This window comes from Vigna unguiculata, chromosome 5 (assembly GCF_037176805.1).
Source record: "Vigna unguiculata cultivar grain cowpea cultivar isolate G323 ecotype 2 chromosome 5, ASM3717680v1, whole genome shotgun sequence".
NCBI lineage: Eukaryota > Viridiplantae > Streptophyta > Magnoliopsida > Fabales > Fabaceae > Vigna > Vigna unguiculata.
The window spans coordinates 9,619,717-9,640,253 of NC_140796.1; the positions used below are offsets into that span (position 1 = coordinate 9,619,717).

Below are 20,537 nucleotides of genomic sequence, written 5' to 3' on the forward strand. Positions count from 1 at the left end.
GTTTTTTGATAAGTGTGTTTTGAGAAGGTAAAATGAGAAAAGTTTTATGAATGTTAAATATAATTATATAAGTTAGTGTTAATTTAATAAATTGATTTTAAACTCTCTTTTTTTTTTCTCTGTAAGGGTTTATATTTGATATGTGCTAAGCTTTTGAAGAAGAAAATATGAATTAGAGCAATTGTAGAAGGTGAAGAGTTTGAAAACAGCTAGCCAGGGCCACTTTATTTGTCCCCCATTGGCCTCTAATCTTGGACTATTATTTTGGTCATATATGTCACTTACATGTTTCTTTGAGCTTGTTAAAGTATAATTTGTTAGATTGGACTTTAAGCTTAATTTAAAGTTTAGGACATGTAAAGTAAAATTTGTATTTTATTTATATATTATAAAATTGTCTTATGTTTGGTCGATGTGAGACTTTTAACAAAATTAAGTGTTATATCAGTAGTAAATCGAACCCCTTAGTAACATTGTAATTAATCAGTACATTTGGTTATATGGGTTTTGCTGCATTCAATAACTACATAGAATTTTAAAGAAAAAAACATGAAATAAGTTGAAGAAGTTTAAGGGGCAAATATTGTTTAGTATTTAGGGGTACCAGAAAAAAGAAAAAAAACTAATAAGGAAAGTTACTCAAAAATCACACTAATGTACTTTTAGCTAAAACATATATTAAGGTACTTTTAGCTAATAAAATATTTAACACTTAGTATAAGAATCGGTAAAACATTATTTAACACTTCTCTTTTGACTGAAAAAAACTAGGAAATGTTATTCTACATTTCGTACTTTTTTATGTAGTTTTGATACATATACTAAGAATTAACAATATATATATATATATATATATATATATATATATATATATATATATATATAATATAGATTGATCCTTCTCCTTTTATTTATTGTTCAATCATACTTCTTATGCTTGGTTCCACCAATAGGAGTCCTCACTCCATCAAACTTTATCTTCATTTCTACCAATAATATGATATCAATAATATAGATATTACAAAAAAAATCTTTAAATAATTATCAATTTCATAATCAATTTTAGAAACTTCTAATTCTTAAACAATTAAGTTGTGCAAGTAACTAGTAAGACCGAATATAATTTTTCCAAGAGACTCTATAATACTAAATAATTGTAAATTTAATAACTATTCTAGACTAAATAATATTTTCACAATTTGATGGTTATGTTTTGGTTAAGAGGAAAGTATCTTTCCCCTTATAATTTTAGTTTGAGTGAAGATACGGTCGCTCAAGTAATGATGTTTTTTGCTCAAGTAGCAACTTGGTCACTTAAGCAAAAATCATGTTGAAGTAACTATCTTTTTTAGAATCGATTTTGTCTAAAAGAAAATATTTCACACAAGCAACTTTTTTACAAGTTTATGTATATGCAGTGGCGGATCTTGATCAAAATTTCTGAAAGAGTCAAAATAATATACTTAAAATTGTTAGAAAATGATTACTCAACTAATACTAATAATAATAAAAATATAAAGTGATATAATAATAATAATTATTAAAACAATAATAATACTAAGACAATATATAAAACAATGAATATTAATCAGAGATCAATAATTATAATAACAATAATAAATAAAATAAAAGGTAAGGAGTAGAAATATCTTGGGTTGAGGCACGCATAGCGCTATCCTTATAGAGAAAACGACCCTACTGCACAGGGCTAAACAAATACACACTCATATGTGTGTCTTATCACAGCGTTTCTCTCCCAAGATACAACAACCCATCAGATCGATCGAGTGCAGCGAAGGATCTCCGAACCTTATGAACACCACTGTCTTAAAGATAATATAGAGAAGAAAAGAAGAACATTTCAGAGAAAACTCTAGTGTTTGTTGTCCATGTTGTTGTCTCTTTCCCATGCACCTAGGTGGTATTTATAGGTAGAAAAAGGAGACAAAGAAGTAAATAGTAATAAGAATATAGTCGTTAGCCATAAAAACCATTAACCCATAAATTAAAGGTCTATAAAAACTTCAGTAACAATAGAATTTTTATTTTAATTATTTATTTTTTAAATTATAATAAAATATTTCCAACAAAAATTTATATATTTAACATTATTATCACTCATTCAATGAAAATGAATAATACTTTAGTATAATTATAACTATAAAACAAACTACACCTTCTAACGGATTGTCATCGTATGTATGCAATGAGTAACCATACTATCATGTTTTAATCTTCACTCATTTTTTATTAATTTTAAAAAATGAATTTATTCTTTTATTTTTCATTAATATACCAATTTAAAAAACAAGTTTAAGACTAAAAAATAATTTATCATAATATAACCAAAAATTGAGAGACATAATTATTAAAAAATTATGATAAACAAGTCACAATTAAAAATTGTCTATAAAAAATATATATACAAAAGGGTCATGAGATAAAAAGATAGTGATAAATATTAAACGTATTTCATTACCAAGTGAGACCGGAGAAAATTAGTTTTTTTCTTTTTAAAGAATGGAAGGAAAAGAAATAAAAAATGAGGACAAAGATAATAAATTTTTTCTTAACTTTTTTTGTTTCTTCGTAACAACAAAATGAAATTAGGTAAAGGTGGGAGATAAATTTAACATGTGAAAAACTAAAAAGACAATTAGAATAAAAAATAAAAATTATCTTAATAATTTATTTTCTTTATTATATTTGATTTTATATTTTACAATTTATTAACATTAAATGTTATACATTATAATAGAAATAAAAAATACCTAATTTTATTTTTATTAACTTTTCAATATACTATTATCTAATTTAAAAAGATATATATTTAAAAAAAATTAAAAATAAATAATTAACAAATTTTATACATATATAATTTTAAAAAAATTAAAAAATTAAAAGAATGAAAAAGTTTGGAGAGCCGTGACCCTCCCTGCCTTAACTATGCTGCGTATATGTAAATGTGATCGCATGAAAATATTTAAGAATGTTATATGTTGAAGAATTTGAGATATGACATTTGTCATAAATGATAGTATGTAGATGATGATGTGAGTAATTATTGAATATTATTTAAAGAAATCCAATTTTAACCGCACAAAAAATGTTGGGTTTATATATATATATATATATATATATATATATATATATATATATATATATATATATATATATATATATATATATATATATATATATATATATATATATATATATATGTGTGTGTGTATGACATTAGTTTTATATATATATATAAGGCATTTGATACCATCTTTAACTCAAAATCTTGAGACAATAGTGTTATGGGTCTTTTATTCTTATATAGTGTTTAACTTTGTCTATTTTATCCAATGTGAAATTTTTGACTCACACTTCCCAACTTTCTCCCCTCAAGGTGAGTTTCTTGTTTTTCCATATGGTATATTTTCCCTCAGATGTATGGTGACCCCTTTTTGTTATGATTATGCGGTCAGTTACTGCAAACCATCGACTCTGATACCATTGAACTTTTGAAGATACGAGATATAAGATATATGAAAGATATATGTGATATGTTATACCAAGAAATATTTTTTTGTATCTTATTGATATACCCTATATATAGAGCAATATAACATAATTTTAAGTATAAAATATTTACAATACCTCAATCTTAATATAAAATATTAAATAATTTCTAAAAATAAAATATTTCCTAGAAATTAATTTAAATAAAAAAAATATTAAGTAATATATTAAAAAAATCATATTTATTTTTTAATATTCTTTAATCTTTTGTGACCTACAATATGAATTTAATTCATATATGAATTGTAAAAGATAAGGCAGAGAGAATAACACCAATATTACACTTGTTCACCTCATAAAAAGAGTTGCATATATAATTGTTTAATCACTCCTATCAAGCTAATCCACTAATTTCAAATTTTTACTAGTAATCTACAAGAATAACAAGTAATACAACACATATCACAATATCTTTAACCCTATAAGATATTTTACAAACTCTTGTCAAACCTTATCACAAGAAAACCCTTTTGATAGCTCCAATCAAGAACAATATAACTCAACAAAGAAAAAATTTATCAAACAAAATCATCTAAACAAGTTTCAACTCAAACTAAGAAGAAAAGAAAGAATGATGGTCTTAAATGTAAGTTGGTTAATTTATGATCTGGATTGCATGATTCTTGCAGAAAAGCTCTAAGAATGTTTTTCAAAACGCAAAGCTCTCACTTAGTATTTTGAAAGGTCTCATCGTTAAACTTTGAGTTAATTATATTATAAAAAAGGTAAAAAAAAAAAAAACATAATGTGTGGTGGACGAGATTAATGAAAGAATATCTAGATTGTTATATAGATTAAAATGATGTTTCTGATAATTATTAGGTACCGAAAACAATGAAATGAAAGCAAATTCAATTATTAGTGGAAATCCTAACTATACTATCAAAGATTCTAACGAAGTTGGTATGAGAAAACAATAAGCAATGAAAAAAGAAGAGAGAAATGATAATTTGGACAAATTAAAAAGTTATCTCCAAAGCATAAGTTTCTAGCCTATCTAACTTTTTCTAACTTTTCTCTTACGAATTCAAGCGAGCCTTGCACTACTACTACTACTAACTAGACAAATAGTTTGGCTTTGACATTGAAATATTGTGTTTCACAATTAAGAATTCACACAATAATAGGAAAATAAGAAAAATAAGAAAAGTGTATCCACATCCATGGCTCGTTAGATCTTTTAGGAAAGCTAGTATTCGAGAATATGAGAACATAATCACGAGTTAAAAGTTTCGTTTTTAAATTATAAAACCTTTTCATATTACCAAATCAATATTTTATAGTTTTATTCAGATTAGTTTTGTGCTTTTTATTATTATTAAATAATTAAATATTACGAAATAATTGTCAAATAAAAATAAAAAACAATTTTTTATATCATTATTGTTATAGTATTTTAACTTTCTTTTATATTCATAAATAAATTATATAATATTATAGTTAAAAATTATACGATAAATTTATTGTAATGTTTTGGTAAGTATATACGGTGAATAAGATACATTTATTCATACTTGTTTCTTAATTATTAATTAATTTTAAATCTATAGTATCATACATAAATATTATAAGCCTTTTGATCAACTTTTAAATTTTAATTCAAATCCAGACCAAACAGTTTAGTTGACAAAAAAAAACAGATAAAAATCTAAAATTAAATTCATTTTAATCAATTTTAATATTTTTATACATATTTATTTTATAAATTGGGAATGATTTTTATATATTTTAAGTTAATTTATGTTCTATATACCGAACAATATAAAAAAGTTAAAGTTGAGAACAATTTAAATCCCTCAACTTTCTGGAACGTATTTTAAGGATAAAGAAGACGACAAGGTTAATAGGAGCTTTTCATACTTTTCTTTCCGTATTTTATGAACTCTTTAATTTTTTAGCTTTCCATCGCGTATCAAGTGTTTGATGAAAAACCTGAGCGAGAGAACTGTGCATTGGCAAAGTATTATTCAAGGACTTTCCTTGTACCCACAAAACTACCTCAAAAGAGAGGTACATGGTTGCTTTCTCTTTGTATTTTGCTACCCGTTGGTTCAATTTCTATGTGCATACAAAATAGAACAAAGAATAGAGGGAACAACCAGAGAGGTAGGTACATGTATCGAATCTGAACAAAGAATAAAGGGAAAACAAAAGAAACAAATGCACATGTTTTCATCATGAGTGTGAATGAGAAGAATATGAATCTAGATAAGTTGATGTTGAAATGGGAGGTGATGGGAAACAGGTACACCTTGGATCATGAATAACCTTCTTGTTACTGATATGAAGCTTGGAACAGAAGGCACAGTACCGCCCTCGAAACCTTTGATGGACCAAGTTATTTTGCATCTCCCTGTAATCACAATCCTCTTCCATGTCTGAGTTATTTTCCTTAGTATCTTTCTCTGCTTCTTCTTCATCATCATTATCTTCATCGTCATGAATGGGAATCCAAGTCCAACCAAACAATGGAAGAACGACGATGAGAGCTTTATCAATTTTACGGTTGCTCCATTTTTTCGTTCTCTCCAAAAACAATGAGGGAGCCACAACAATTCCTGCTCCTACCCCAAAACCCACTCCAATTAATACATAAATCCAGTCAAATTTATCTGCATAATCTCTATGTACATCAGGTGCTTCTTCTTTTCCATTGCTTGTATCAGAGCAAATTTTAGTCAAAGGAGGTCCACACAATTCTACATTACCAACAAAGGAAGATGCATCAAATGATTGAAGTTGGGTACCTACAGGGATTTTCCCTTCCAGAAAGTTATGGGAAAGGTCTAGGTATGAGAGGAAACTTAAATTTGCAATACTTGAGGGAATTTCTCCTCCAAGATTGTTGCTTGACAGGTCCAATGATTCAAGTGAAATTAAATTCCCTAATGAAGGGATTTGGCCTGTTAAACCATTATGTGACAAATTGAGAGCATAAAGTCCGGTAAAATCTATAAGCTCTTCTGGTACTGTTCCATTAAAATTGTTGGACGAGAAGTCAACGGCTGTAATAAGATTTAGGACTTTAACAAACTCCAACTGCAAACCTTTGATTGTAAGTGTCACAGAGTCCTGATAATATATACCACCAAATGTAAGGACCGCAGATGTTATGTGATTTAATTTTGAGGCATCATGATATTCGTCAAGCTTCATTGCCTTCCATGTTTTGAAACATTTTCCTGGAAGTAAACCACTAAATTTGTTGAAGGCCACATCAAAAATTTGAAGCATTGGCCAACTACTGTTAGTATCAGGACATTGAATGTGACCATGAAATTTGTTTCCCCTCAAAACCAGGACACGGAATGTGGATATTGAATTTAAGAAGTATGGAAATCCATCATCGACCTCATTGTTTCCAAGATCCAACACCTCTAATGATGAGCAATTTTCGAGGGATTTGGGAATTGGACCCTTCAATAGATTACTATTGAGATCCAGAGTCCTCAGAGCACAAGATACTGGAAATTTATCTGGAATGCTGCCATTAAACTTGTTATGTTGCAGATTTAAGACTGCAATTGAGCCACTCTGTGTTAGGCACTCTGGAATCATCCCATTGAAATGATTATAGGAAACATCCAGAACCAGCAGCTGTGAACTATTGCACAAAAATTGAGGAATACTGCCAGATAAATTATTTTTGGATAGAGACAGAAAAATTATGGAAGACAGACGAGTAGCAGCATCTGTAGGAATAGTGAAACTGAAATTATTACTTGAATAGTCCAAATAAGTGGCATGCACTGGGAATATTTGAAGCTTCCCTTGGAGTTGGTTATCATGAAGGTCAAGGACGCTCAGATGGGAACTAGTGTTCTGCACAGATCCTTCTAAACTGCTGAGAAAATTGTGAGAAAGATTTAATTGAACAAGGGAGTTAAGTTGCCAGATCCATGCTGGTATAGATCCTCGAATATGGTTACTTGAGAGGTCTAAAGTGGTTATTCTGGAATGGTTTTTCAAGAAACTAGGGAACTCTGTCAGGTAGCAGGAAGCCAAACCTAAACTGCTCATATTGTGGAAGGAAGATATAAGTCCTACATTTGTAAGATTTGTGTCTACTGACAAGTTGTTGTGTGAAAGAGCAAGTGTAGTTAGATTTGAAAGTTTCTGAAGCACATCTAGCTTTATTCTGCCATTTAACTTGTTGAATGACAGTTCAAGGACTTTAAGAGACGTGAGATTAAAAATAGATGGAGGAATGGGGCCTTCTAAATTATTACTTCTTAAATCAAGAGTCTCTAACATGGAAGAGGAGATATTTGAAAAGTCATCAAGCTGCCCGCGGAAATGGTTGTTGGAGAGATAAATACTTTGTACCAATGGAAGTGCAAAAATAGAAGAAGGAATGTTTCCATCAAGTAAGTTGTCCTGAAAATCAATTTGGACCTGCTTTCTTAGGCCTTCCAAGTGAACATAAGTGATTGAACCTGTGAAATAATTGTGTGAGAAGTCTAAATGCTTGAGGTTCCTGGACATATTCAAAGACGGAATTGGACCAGTGAAATTATTAAACGAAAAAAGCAGAGAAGTAAGTTCCTTGAGTCCTGACATTGATCGGGGTAGTGTTCCGCTAAAATTGCAATTAGAAAGATCTAAGACGGATAACTGCCTAAGATTACCAATAGAAGCTGGCAATGCTCCTGAGAACCTTGTGTGACTCACAATTAATTTCTGAAGGGAACCATTCGGAGGTAATTCAGGCAAAGATCCATTAAGATCATAGTTGAATGACAAGTCTATGTCAGACAACGTTGCTACCTGAAAGATCTTCTCTGGAAATATTCCTGTCAATTCACAGGAACTAAGGTGAAGGGTTGTCAAATTTGGAAAATCAGCAAAGGTTTGTGGCACCGGGGATGATAAATTGTTTTGATCAAGACGAATAATTGATAAGTTTTGAAGTCTTGTCAGGGAAGGATCAAGAGGTCCTGAGAGATTGCAGTTTGACATGCTCAGCTCCTGCAGGGTAGGTAGCTGCAACAAAGCATTGATCCATTCTTTTCCCTCAGCTGATACACTAACACCATCCATATACAATTGTCTAATCATGGTGAAGTTTTGGACAAGCATATGTAGATTTAAGCTTTCAAGTTTCAGCGGTTGCTTATATAGAAAGGAAAGAGAAGAGATATCAAGAGTAACCAACCTTGCGAGGGAAGAAATATCTATTGGAATCTGCCCGACAAAACCAGCATGAGACAAATTCAGATATGTTAAGTTCTTCAACTTGCTGAATCCAGATGGTATCTGAGAACTAAAGTTATTAACAGACAAATTCAGTATCCGGAGACTCTGCAGGTTGAAAAGAGTACTTGAATTGTCAAATCCACCATTGATTGATTCTCCATTCAGGTCAAGGCCAATAACATGTCCCTCCTGATCACAGGTTACACCTGTCCACTTACAGCAATTTGTGCTTGAATTCCAGAACACAAGTTTGTGAGATTTTTCTTGCTCGAATCTGAGGCTGTTCTTCAATTGTAGCAATGACTGTTGTTGATCTTCCACAATTTGACCAGAAACCACGGTGAAATAAACAGTGTGATGTATCCAGAAGTAGTAGCATAATATGATGAAAAGGAAAGGAACATGGGAAATTCTCATCGAAGTCTACTGAGAAAGATACAAAAATGAACTAAAAACAAAGGCTGAAGAAGGAAACCGGCTAATGATAGCTAATGGACCCTTTGTTTTCCAGGTATTATCTTCCAATGCGATTTGCGAGAAATGTCATCAAAAGTGTTCTTAAATGTTACTTTCTAAGTTAGCACAGTCATACAACGTATATGCAAGACTATTGGATCCAGATAAGATATTAACTAGGTTTAATTATAATTTTAAGACAATTTTAATTTGCAATTTTTGGTTTTTAATTTGATTTTTCCACAATTTTTATTATGTAATGTTGATTAATTCATTGTCGTAACATTAAATGTTTGAGAAAAATACACAACCGTCAATTTGAATATATTAATGTAATAGTGCATCAAAATAACAAATGACCAAAAACCAGAGAATATATAAGTAGAATTAAACCTTATATTAGTGCTTGATGATGTTCCAACGAACGGTGAGAGGAAAAGTTGAGTGAGAGAGTGTAAGATGGGTGAAGCTAGAGTCAAAGTAAACCGCGTCTTCCTCAGCTCAGGTACCACTTTTCTTTTCTTTTCTTTTCTCTCTTTGTTCCTCATTTTCATGGAATTAATTATCCAACCAGAAAACAAAGAAAAACAACGTTGCCATTATTGCATTCACTTTCCAAGACATTTCTTGTCTCACGACTTTCTTGGCAGCTTAGCATGTAAAATGGAGCTTCAATTATTGGCAAGTTTGTGTTTGTATGAAGAGATAGCATAAAATCATTTTAGAATTTTCCTACATGTCTGATCTTAATAAAATTCCGTTGATTTTAATGAACATGGGGTTGGATTAGATGGAATTACAATACTCTCTAGTTTATTCCAATCACGAGAAACATGGCCCAGTTTTTCACGTCTATATTACGTTGTTGAATTTTATTTTTCGTGATATGTGGAAAATAATAGATCACATTTTGTCATCTACGAATTTTATCAGTTTTGTTAATTGGAGAATTGAGCATCTGAACTTTTAAAGCTCAGATTCTTCTTGACGTAGTTCATGGGTAAGAATGTTGGTTAGTGATTGCAAATGAATTGATATAGTTTAAAGCTTTATAATACTTAAACTTTTCTAAATTTTTATATTGAAATTAAAGTTCGATCATTATGCATTTATTTCATAATACTATGTTAGTTTAAAATGCTTTTTTTTTTTTATCTTGCCATTTTTTAATTTATGTTCTAAACTACTATCTTGAAAGTTAGGGAAAATAATTAGACTAATGTTTATAAAGTATTATTCAAATTTGACTTCATTTTTATGAAAAATTTTTGCCTCAATGAAATATGAAGTTAGTTTTTAAATTGGAGTCGAGAATCATAATATATAATATATATATATATATATATATATATATATATATATATATATATATATATACTAGCAATCACACAAGCGTTGTCGTGTCGGTCTGTTCGCATCTTTTAATTTTCAAAAATTTTAAGTTAAGATTAATAACAAAAGTTTTTTAAATTTAAGTTAAGATAAGATTAATAACAAAAAAGTTTTAAATTTAAGTTAAATTAATATCAATAATATTTTTTAATTTTCAAAAAATTTAAGTTAAGATCAATAACAAAATTTAAAATAGTTGTTAAAATAAGTTTTTAAAATAATGTTTTAAGACAAAAGAGATTTTTAGAATAACGGTTAAAAATAAATTATTTATAAAATATTTAATTTGTGAAATAATTAAGGAAAAAACTGGTATTATGAAATGTGGACACAAAAGAAGGAATCATCTTTATATATTGCGTTAAGTTGATTCAATAGTCTTCATCTCATTATTATATATATATATATATATATATATATATATATATATATATATATATATATATATATATATATAAGTTGACGAAGGTCGTTCATAATCTATCTAAAGATGCACAAGTCAATTTGGATGAAAAACATGGAGGCTACTAAAGAGATTCTTGGTATAAGTATCTTGTGTCATAGAAAAGGAAATAAGTTTTAGCTATCACAGGGGCACTACATTGAGGTGTTATATAGATTTGAGATGGAAAATGGTAAAATAGTAGCTCAAATCTAGAGGCTCCTTTTAAAGTGAGTCTTAAACATTAGTAGCCAAACCCCTTTATATTGAGGTTAGTTGTAGCTTATTCTAATTCTCTGTAATATTATTGTTTTATCTATAACATATTGCTACTTCACTGTTATTTATTTGGTTTGCGCTTTCATGTTTGGATGAACTGGTCACTCATCTTATTTAACTAATTTGGATTGAGTTGGAAAACTAATCTTGAATTTGTGGTATAATCAAATCAACTAATGCATTTAGATGTTAGGATGAGATCTTTTTGCTTTAGTTGAGTTAACAAGTCATGGACTTTAAGCGAGGATTCATGCATTAGGACTTGGGGAATCAAGGTTGTGATTGAGATTCTTAGGTTATAAACTGAAGGAATTAATTTAGATCTACCTTAGTGAACTTTCAGTGACAATGAACAATTGTTCTTTTATTTGATAAGACGGTAAATATTTAGTTAATGAAGGCAAGTGAACCTCAATCTCAATACACGATTACCAATTGATTGTTTATGATCTTTTATTATTTTGTTTTAAGTCCTTTTCAGCATTATACCAAAGATTTTTTCATAGCAAATTATAACAATTTTATATTTCTTGAATATTCAACTAAGTTCATGTGGATATGACACTTGTAAGTACTACAACTGATTTCATGCACTTGTTGGGATTAACACTAAGTAGTCATCAAGCATTCATCTCAGCATAAATGTTGTCTTTGCACTAAGGCAAACATCAACATTGGCATATAATGTGGACTATTGGTTGGAAGTCGAAAGGCATTCATCTCAGCATGAAGGTTTTTTTTGCACTAAGAAAAACATCAACACTATCGTAAGCGCAAGTTGTTGGTTGGAAGTCGAAAGCCATTCATCTCAGCGTGAAGGTTTTCTTTTCACTAAGGCAAATATCAACATTGGTGTATATCACGGGTTGTCGATTAGAAGTCAAAAAGGTGTTCATCTCAGTACGAAAGTTGTCTTTGCACTAAGGCAAACATCAGCACTGGCGTATAGCGCGAGCTGTTGGTTGGAAGTCGTAAGACATTCATCTCAACACAAAGGTTGTCTTTGCATAAGAGAAAAACATTCACACTAGCGTAGAGTGTGAGTTGTTAGTTGGAAAACTTTCTTTGAGTACATAGTAAAAAATCAAGTATAACATAAAAATAAAAATTACAAGTCCACCAAACATGTTAACAAACTAATGATCTTTTGAAAAAAGAATTTAAAGAGTAACTTAAAAAGAAATACTTCAACAATTTTAAATAAGTTCTAAAAAGAATAATTTAAAATAAAAGTGGAAATATCCATGTTACTATAATACAAAAATATTTTTAATTTTGAATAAGTTTTGTAAAATATTACAATACAAAATTACTTTTAATGTTCAATAAGTTTGACAAAAGGAATAATTTAAAATAAGAATAGAATTATTGTCTGTGTTCACGAGTAAATTATTAAAATAAGCAAAACTCACCTCCTCACACATCATTCCTAGCCACCATCCTCCAAGTGAGGCTATCATAAATTGGATTTGAAATAAAGTTAGATGTATTAGCCGTTAGAGTTGTATATAGTAATATAGATCAATTTTATAACTTTATTGTAAATAATTTTTATTTATTTTATAGTTAGTTTTATAATTAAAAAATGTTAAGTTAAAAAAATATCAAATTGAAAAAAAATAATATTAAATTTAAAAAAAAATGTAAAATTGATAAAATAATTATTTTAATTTAAAAAATATATTTAAAGGATAAATTTGAAAAACAAACTAAGGAAACTAAAATGAAGAATCTCCCTTATATATAGATGTTTAAATGTAATTATCATAATTATGAAATTAAATATAAATAAATTTTATAACTTTATTGAAAATAGTTTTTATTTATGTTATATGTGTTTTTATAATAAAAATGGTTAAATTTAAAAAAAAAAAACAGCCAAATTAATGTTAAATTCAAAGAAAGAGTATAATGGATAAAATAATTATTTTATTTTAAAAATATTATTTAAAGTATAAATTTGAAAAACAAATATCAACACCAAAAGGTAGTCTCAACGTTGGACACTAGAGTGGTTCTTTGGGTGTCAATCCCATGGGTAGCACTAGACTCGCTCTAACATTATTAATTAATGAAACAAAGGAATGAATTGGTGATAATGTTGTAAAAAACAAAGAAATATATGAAGAATGAGGCTGTGTATTATTGAGTGTGTATAAAATGTTACACAAGGTGTGATATATATACACAAAACTAACCCTAAGAGCCAAAAGTAAATGGAAGGTTTTTCACGAAAAAATCTTATTTGAGATATAATTCACTAAGGTGTGCATTGAGGTAAGGACTCTCCCATTGTGAATTTATCATGAACTCTACCAATCATTCATACTCATGTTGAAGAGGATGATTAGGTAGTGATAGTGGTAAGAGGTTCTCTCATAAGGACACTCCAAGGTTGTTATGACTTTGCTAGGGACTAACTTTGTTTGTGGTAGCTCAGTAGAGTAATGTATTTCCACCACAAGTGCATGATTTCGCGAGTTGAATCAAGTGCAAATATTCGAATAAAGTGAGTTTAGAAGAGTCATTTTGTAAGCATGATTGTGTATGATAATTATGATTAAATTTGTCAAATTTATTAAAGGTTTTTATGTTGTACATATACGTTATCTCTTTTTCAACTAGTTTACCTTTTATTTTTCTTGTTTGTTATTGCTCGTTGTCTGTCTTGCTTTTGCAATGATAATCTTAATTGCTGTGAGAATAGATGAAGTACTACGTATTGAACCATTTTGGTAAGTAGGAAGAGAATGCATGAGTTTAGTCATAAGCTTAAAAATCATATTCTACTAATCTTTTTGAAAAACCTTATGTCTTTTATAATCTTGTTTAGTTTCTTTTGGTTTGCATATACATTTCATATATTGTGATATCATAATAATAATAATAATAATAATAATAATAATAATAATAATAATAATAATAATAATAATAATAATAATAATAATAATAATAATAATAATAATAATAATAATAATAATAATAATAATAATATATATATATATATATATATATATATATATATATATTACTTGATTAAACTTAAACTATCCATTTCATAATTAACTTTTAAAATTACTTATTTATTTAAGAACCATAGATATCCTTCTTCTACAAAAACTATTTATTTATAGATTAATAGATTAGATAAACACAATAATAAAAATTTTAAATACTTTTTTTAATTTTTTTTTTTAAATTTAATTTAAACAAATTCACCGGTGAAAGATAACTTTGAGAATTGAAAATATTTTTGCATACATTTTAAAATCTTACAGAAATATTACTCAAAAATCTGTCATTAATAGCGCAATCGCTACTTAAAAAACTGTCATTAATAGCAGTAATTGCTACTCAAAAATCTGTCATTAATAGCGGCAATCGCAACGTAGATGAGATTTCCATAGTCTGCACCGGTTACAATGAGTGACAATTGTAACATTCTAATTTTAGCAGCTTAAAACTAATAAAATAGGATATTTCATCTTAGTGTTCAAAACAAATAAACAAATGTATAAAGTATATTAATACAGTCTTACAAATGATCAAACTATATAAATATATCAACTATACATGCCAAACATTTCTAACTCTAGACACAAGCTAACTACTTACAACAACTTCCCACTAAGACCTCCTTCGACCTAAAAGATGGCTCCTCAACCTCCAGAGGTGTCTCTGAAACTGCATCCACCACTGCTCCCACCGAATAGGTGATCATCGCAAAAGGAAAACATACAACATAAGACAAAAACACAGAAAAAGGGTAAGCTAATGACTTTCAAAGAATTTTCTTAAACCATATAATATCGATATATCTAACAACTACAAACAAGCATATATTCACACACATATATTTCTAAACTACGACTCAACTAATCCGGATACATTCATTGAGGTCGGATCCAGTCAGTTATGCACTTGTAGTGGCCTCTCATGCTCTGCAGAGCGACAGATTAAGAGAGTCAAAACTCTACCACATACAAGGTCAGTCCGTTAACACCTATGTTCAAGGAAAAACCCCTAGGCTAGTACCTCCTGCTCCTCTCACCACATACCCCATTCCTTTCTACTTGAGAATTTGAATGGTTATTAGAGTGTCAGGATAAATGCCAAGACAATCCCTATCTCAATGCATACACTACCACAATCACTGCTAATCCTCCTTGGGTTAGCATTAACCAATCTCAACTCAGTATCATATAAACAATCTCATATCATATACTCATCATTCATAATAATTACAAAGCTTCTATGATAACTAAAATACCACCCAATTTAACTCAAAAATACAAGTTTCAGGTTCTGACTCACTCGCCCAGCTAGTAACACTCGCCCAGCCACTGGTCCAGGTATGGAAGTTTTTGACTTGGAAATTCGACCAGCGAGTAGCACTAGCCCAACCACTGACCCATGCTAGCCCAACGAGTATGCGAATCTGCATAATTCTGTAGATCAGTGTTCTGCATAATTCTGTAGATCAACTTATTCGCCCAGCGAGTAGGCTCGCCCAACGAGTAAGCAAATCTGCATAATTCTACAGAAACTTATTTAAGCAGAATTATACCTATTCAACCAATCCATACAACTCCAAAACCTCCACCAAAGACCATTCGAGTATCGAACATTAATTCTATTAAAATATTTACACCAATTGCATCCAATTGCACCCATATCATACGATTATTCTCAAACAACAGATAAAACCTAAGTATTTATCGTTTTCAAACATCACAACTCAATTCACATATCAAACACATCAATCAATTACAGAATAATCATATAATAACATTCCTAACAAGTTTGTGAGACATAAAAGACATTAGCTTCCCTTACCTGGTATCCTGCTTAAACAATTCTATAAACGTCAAACGTCTCTAACTCCACAGGATTCTCTATCTACATATAGAAACATCACAAGAACGATCAGGACATACCATTATGATCACTGGTCAGCAAGACTCATATTGATAAATAAAACGACACATATGCAAGCGGTAAAGTGCTTACATACAATAGAAAATAGAAAAAGATCAAAAAGACAACGAAAACTTAACTTACACCGAACAGAGAGGTCCAAATTGAAGAGCTCACCAAGAGGATCAATCCTACTATCTCAGTTCTTCAATCAGACGACCGAAAAGACAGAACTTTTAGAGAGAAGTCAGAGAGCTCTAGAAAAGTGGTTTGTAGAAAGATGATGTGTTTTAAAATAATAAAACTCGTGTATAACTTCTATTTATAATAAAACCTTTTTAATATTAAAATAATCGAGTTTTACTATTTTTAAACCACTATCACTTCTAAAATACCATTTTCTGGTATTTTACAACAATACTAGCCAATAAGGTGAGTTTAGTTTTGTTTCAATTGTAATGTTAATGTTTTTTTTTTCTTATGCAGTTTTATGTTTGTAAATTCTAATTATTAATTCAAAGAACCAGCGTTTCTCGTTACTCCGAAATACTTTGTTCAAAAACCTTACTCCTTTCTGTTTGTTTCAGCCGTCACAATCATCGTTCTAGTTAGTTTTTTCCCAACAAACACACATTCGTTGTTCCATTCCATTTCATTCGCTTAATATTCCAAAAAATTGGAATGGCCACAACAGCCCCAAAGTTGATCTCCGACAAGAACGAGATGCGAAACTGGTCTCGCTCCATGCGGGCCCAAGGCAAGCTAATTGGGTTTGTTCCCACCATGGGCTTTCTCCACGCGGGCCACCTCTCTCTCGTCTCCCAGGCCCGCTCCCTCTGCGATGTCGTCGCCGTCTCCATCTACGTCAACCCGGGCCAGTTCGCGCCCTCCGAGGATCTCTCCACCTACCCCTCTGATTTCCAAGGAGACCTCCGCAAACTCGCTGCACTGCCCGGCGGCGTCGACGTCGTCTTCCACCCTCGCAATCTGTATGATTATGTAAATAACAGTGGTGACGTGGCGGGTAAGGGAGGTGGCGCGGCGGCGTCTTGCGTTGATGGTGATGGGTCGGGGCACGAGACTTGGGTGAGGGCTGAGAAGCTAGAAGTGGGATTGTGTGGAAAAAGTAGGCCCATTTTCTTCAGAGGGGTGGCTACTATTGTGACCAAATTGTTCAACATTGTAGAGCCGGATGTGGCTGTGTTCGGGAAAAAGGATTATCAACAGTTGAGAGTTATTCAGAGGATGGTAACCAATTTCTCATAGCTTTTCTGTTTTTGATTTATAAGAAAAAAAAATGATATTTTTGGTTAAACAGGGTAATTGACAATTTATGCTATCAATGTGTAAATAGGTGTTAATTTAGTTCCTGATTGAACTAAAACTATGACTTAGTGTCTGTTATAAAACTTAATAGTAAACTGTTCTTTGAATTATAACAGATTAATGCTAATATCATACCTAGTTCTCTGGGAACAATGAATGTCAGTCGCTAATGAAAAATCAACAAGTTCGACCAAATTTGTTTATGCTATGCTTACTACTGAGTTAGATGTTGGTTCATAGACTGACTTATTAATGATTTTTGTAGGTTCGAGATCTTGATTTTTCCATAAAAGTGATCGGTGCTGAAATAACACGTGAGAGTGATGGCCTGGCAATGAGTTCACGTAATGTGCACCTTTCACCTGGAGAGGGAAAAGGTATTTTGTTTAACCAATTATTTTTAACTGCTCAAAGCCAGCAGTGACATTAAACTGCAAAGCATCTTGAAAGAATATGTAATGATTATGTTCCAGAGCTTTCTTTATGTCATCCACTTCACTTTCAGCTGCACTAAGCCTTAACAAATTGTTAGTATATTTTGCCTTCTATATAGAGAGATTTATTTCAATCCTTTTCAGGCACTATCAATAAATAAATCTTTGTTAAAAGCTAAATCTGCAGCAGAAGATGGTGAAGTGCATTGTGAGAAGTTGAGGAATTTGGTCATCCAGTGTATTTCTGAGGCCGGTGGTAGGGTTGATTATGCTGAGGTAAGATGCAAAATGTTGTTCTGTTCTGTGCTTAATTTGAAAGCGCATGATTAATGAACTAATGCCAGAGTTACTTTGGCAATGACGTATGCCTTATTAAAATATATTTGGACCCAACAGATCCTTGAATGAAGCCAAAACAGTACAGAAGTAGAATTTTGAATAATAGAAGGTATTGTTAATGCAACTACATACGATTCCTGCAGATTGTTGATCAAAATAATTTGGAGAAAGTGGAAAAGATCAAGGGTCCTGTTGTCTTCTGTGTCGCTGCATGGTTTGGGAAAGTCAGACTTATAGACAACATGGAAATCAACTTGTCCATAGGTGTTTAGTCACCTTCTATCATCTCAGACACGGACCACACGCTTGATAGTTCAGACCACATGCTTAACAGTTCTTAGTTATAGATCATGATAGATTTTTGCTAACCATGCATGATTACCTGTAGATGCATTTTTCCGCATTATGAAATTCGCAGAGAGCTTCTACCAGTGGACACTTCTAGGAATCAATGAAGTGGGTTTTTCCTTTTTAATCAGGAACTCATGCGTGTTTTATTCACACACGAGTTCAACTATTTGCTGAATAAAACCTCCATGAATGTGAGAGGGGGAGGACTGAAATTTACTGAGTGCAAATAATTGTATTGAAGGTTCAACTATTTTTTCTTAAAGATTTATTTTATCGTTATGGTTTTGTTCTGGCAAAACTGTGCCAAGGACAGAGACTCCCCCAGGTTGAAGGAGAACGTCTCACCAATCTGCCCCAATCAATGCGTAGGTAAGATATATTTTTTCACATTTGGTGCTTTGTTTTATTTATCATTCTTCAAAGGTGATTTGATCCACAAGGCCATTGTTGACTGAAGCTGAGGCAGTGGCCTGCAAGAATTTTAACAGTTTAAAAAGTGAACTACTCAACTACCTCTAATAATGGTGTAATTTTTCACCTGATTTGACCTTATTCTGTTGAACAGAGAGATCCGATTTGCAAGAGATTCAGATGGAACTTCCTTGCCGGAGAAAATATGGCTAAAGGTTAAACTTCTTCTACTTGGTTGGTTTGGTTTATGAAACTTTGGACATTTAAGATATGTTTATCAGGAAGCATATAAACTTTCTACTGTTCCTTCCAGCAACAATTCTCTATCGGGGTCAATGATGTAACTCGTGTCCTTAAGCGCATGAAACCATGCACTGAATTAGAAAGCTCTGCTCAGCTCGTCCCTTTAAGAAGCAACAACAATAAAACTCCTTCAGTTAAGCTTCAGGTTGATTTCCTGTGTAGAATATGCAGACCTTAGTTAATTGCCTATTTACTACCTACCTTCATTTTTACTTATTAGTTCGTCACTTGCAAGTAAATTCTTCAACATGTACTTTTTATGGTGTTCTAACCTTTACATGGTGCTGCAAACAGCTAACTACGACAAAATAGATTATTTGTTTAAGCTGATTAGTGCAAATTCTAATGGTTGTTTTTGGATGTTTGCATGGTGCTGCAAACAATAATCGTTAAACTTACCCTTTTCCGCTCGTAGGCTTCACGACCACGAAGATGGAGGTAGCAATATCTGATGAAAGATAAATATCTTCTGTCAGGTTAATTGGCCGAAAACATGCATCATAAAAAATGCACAAATAGATGCATTGATGCTGTAAAAATATTTTATATTATCACACAATTACAAGTTATCATGTACAATAAGCTTTTTATTTTTATAATACTATTTTAATATTAATAATTGTCATAATTTTTAATTTATTAAACACATACACAGAAACTAAACTCTTATCAAGTACCTAAATAAAGGAAGAGAACATAATATTTACTCTATAAATTTGTTGACTTCTATAATAAATTAACAAGTTATGTCAAAGGTAACATTTGATTGATTAACAATGCAATAACTTTGGCACTGAAAAAGCATGTCTAGTAAATTCAATTAGGAATCCATACATATATCCAAGGCTGAGATTTAGAAAAGCTAGGAACATTTTGGTTTTAGAAAATATTTTCTATTTTATTTTTATTTATAAACGACATTTTATTTTATTTTGTTTCTTGTTTTTACAAGTTTATATAAGAAATCATAAAAATAATAGTTTTTCATTGTATCTTTGAACAACTCTTTGAAAACAAGTAGAAATCAGACATTTTTAGAAAAACAGTCACTTCGTTCCCTGAGTGGACCAGGACAATGTGAAAGATAATATTAAGATTGCTGGAGAAAATCTTAGTTAAGG

At 30.7% G+C, this 20,537-nt stretch overlaps 1 protein-coding gene and 1 pseudogene across 2 annotated transcripts; one reads left to right on the forward strand and one right to left on the reverse strand.

The window, feature by feature from the left end:
* Positions 1 to 5,513: 5,513 nt before the first annotated feature.
* Positions 5,514 to 9,562, reverse strand: LOC114183261 (receptor-like protein 7). The gene has a single exon (XM_028070203.2). The coding sequence runs from the start codon at positions 9,181 to 9,183 to the stop codon at positions 5,746 to 5,748; it is 3,438 nt and encodes a 1,145-aa protein (XP_027926004.1). The 5' UTR covers positions 9,184 to 9,562; the 3' UTR covers positions 5,514 to 5,745.
* A 7,232-nt stretch (positions 9,563 to 16,794) lies between these two features.
* On the forward strand, positions 16,795 to 19,749 carry LOC114183426 (pantoate--beta-alanine ligase-like; annotated as a pseudogene). The gene is made up of 6 exons (XR_014995378.1): positions 16,795 to 17,500; positions 17,844 to 17,955; positions 18,157 to 18,288; positions 18,495 to 19,071; positions 19,268 to 19,328; positions 19,427 to 19,749. The product of XR_014995378.1 is annotated as a pantoate--beta-alanine ligase-like (transcript).
* The last annotated feature ends 788 nt before the right edge of the window (positions 19,750 to 20,537 follow it).

What these genes read in the sequence shown, in the direction of transcription:
- LOC114183261 (XM_028070203.2), bottom strand. Translation starts at nt 9,183, where the DNA reads ATGAGAATTTCCCATGTTCCTTTCCTTTTCATCATATTATGCTACTAC.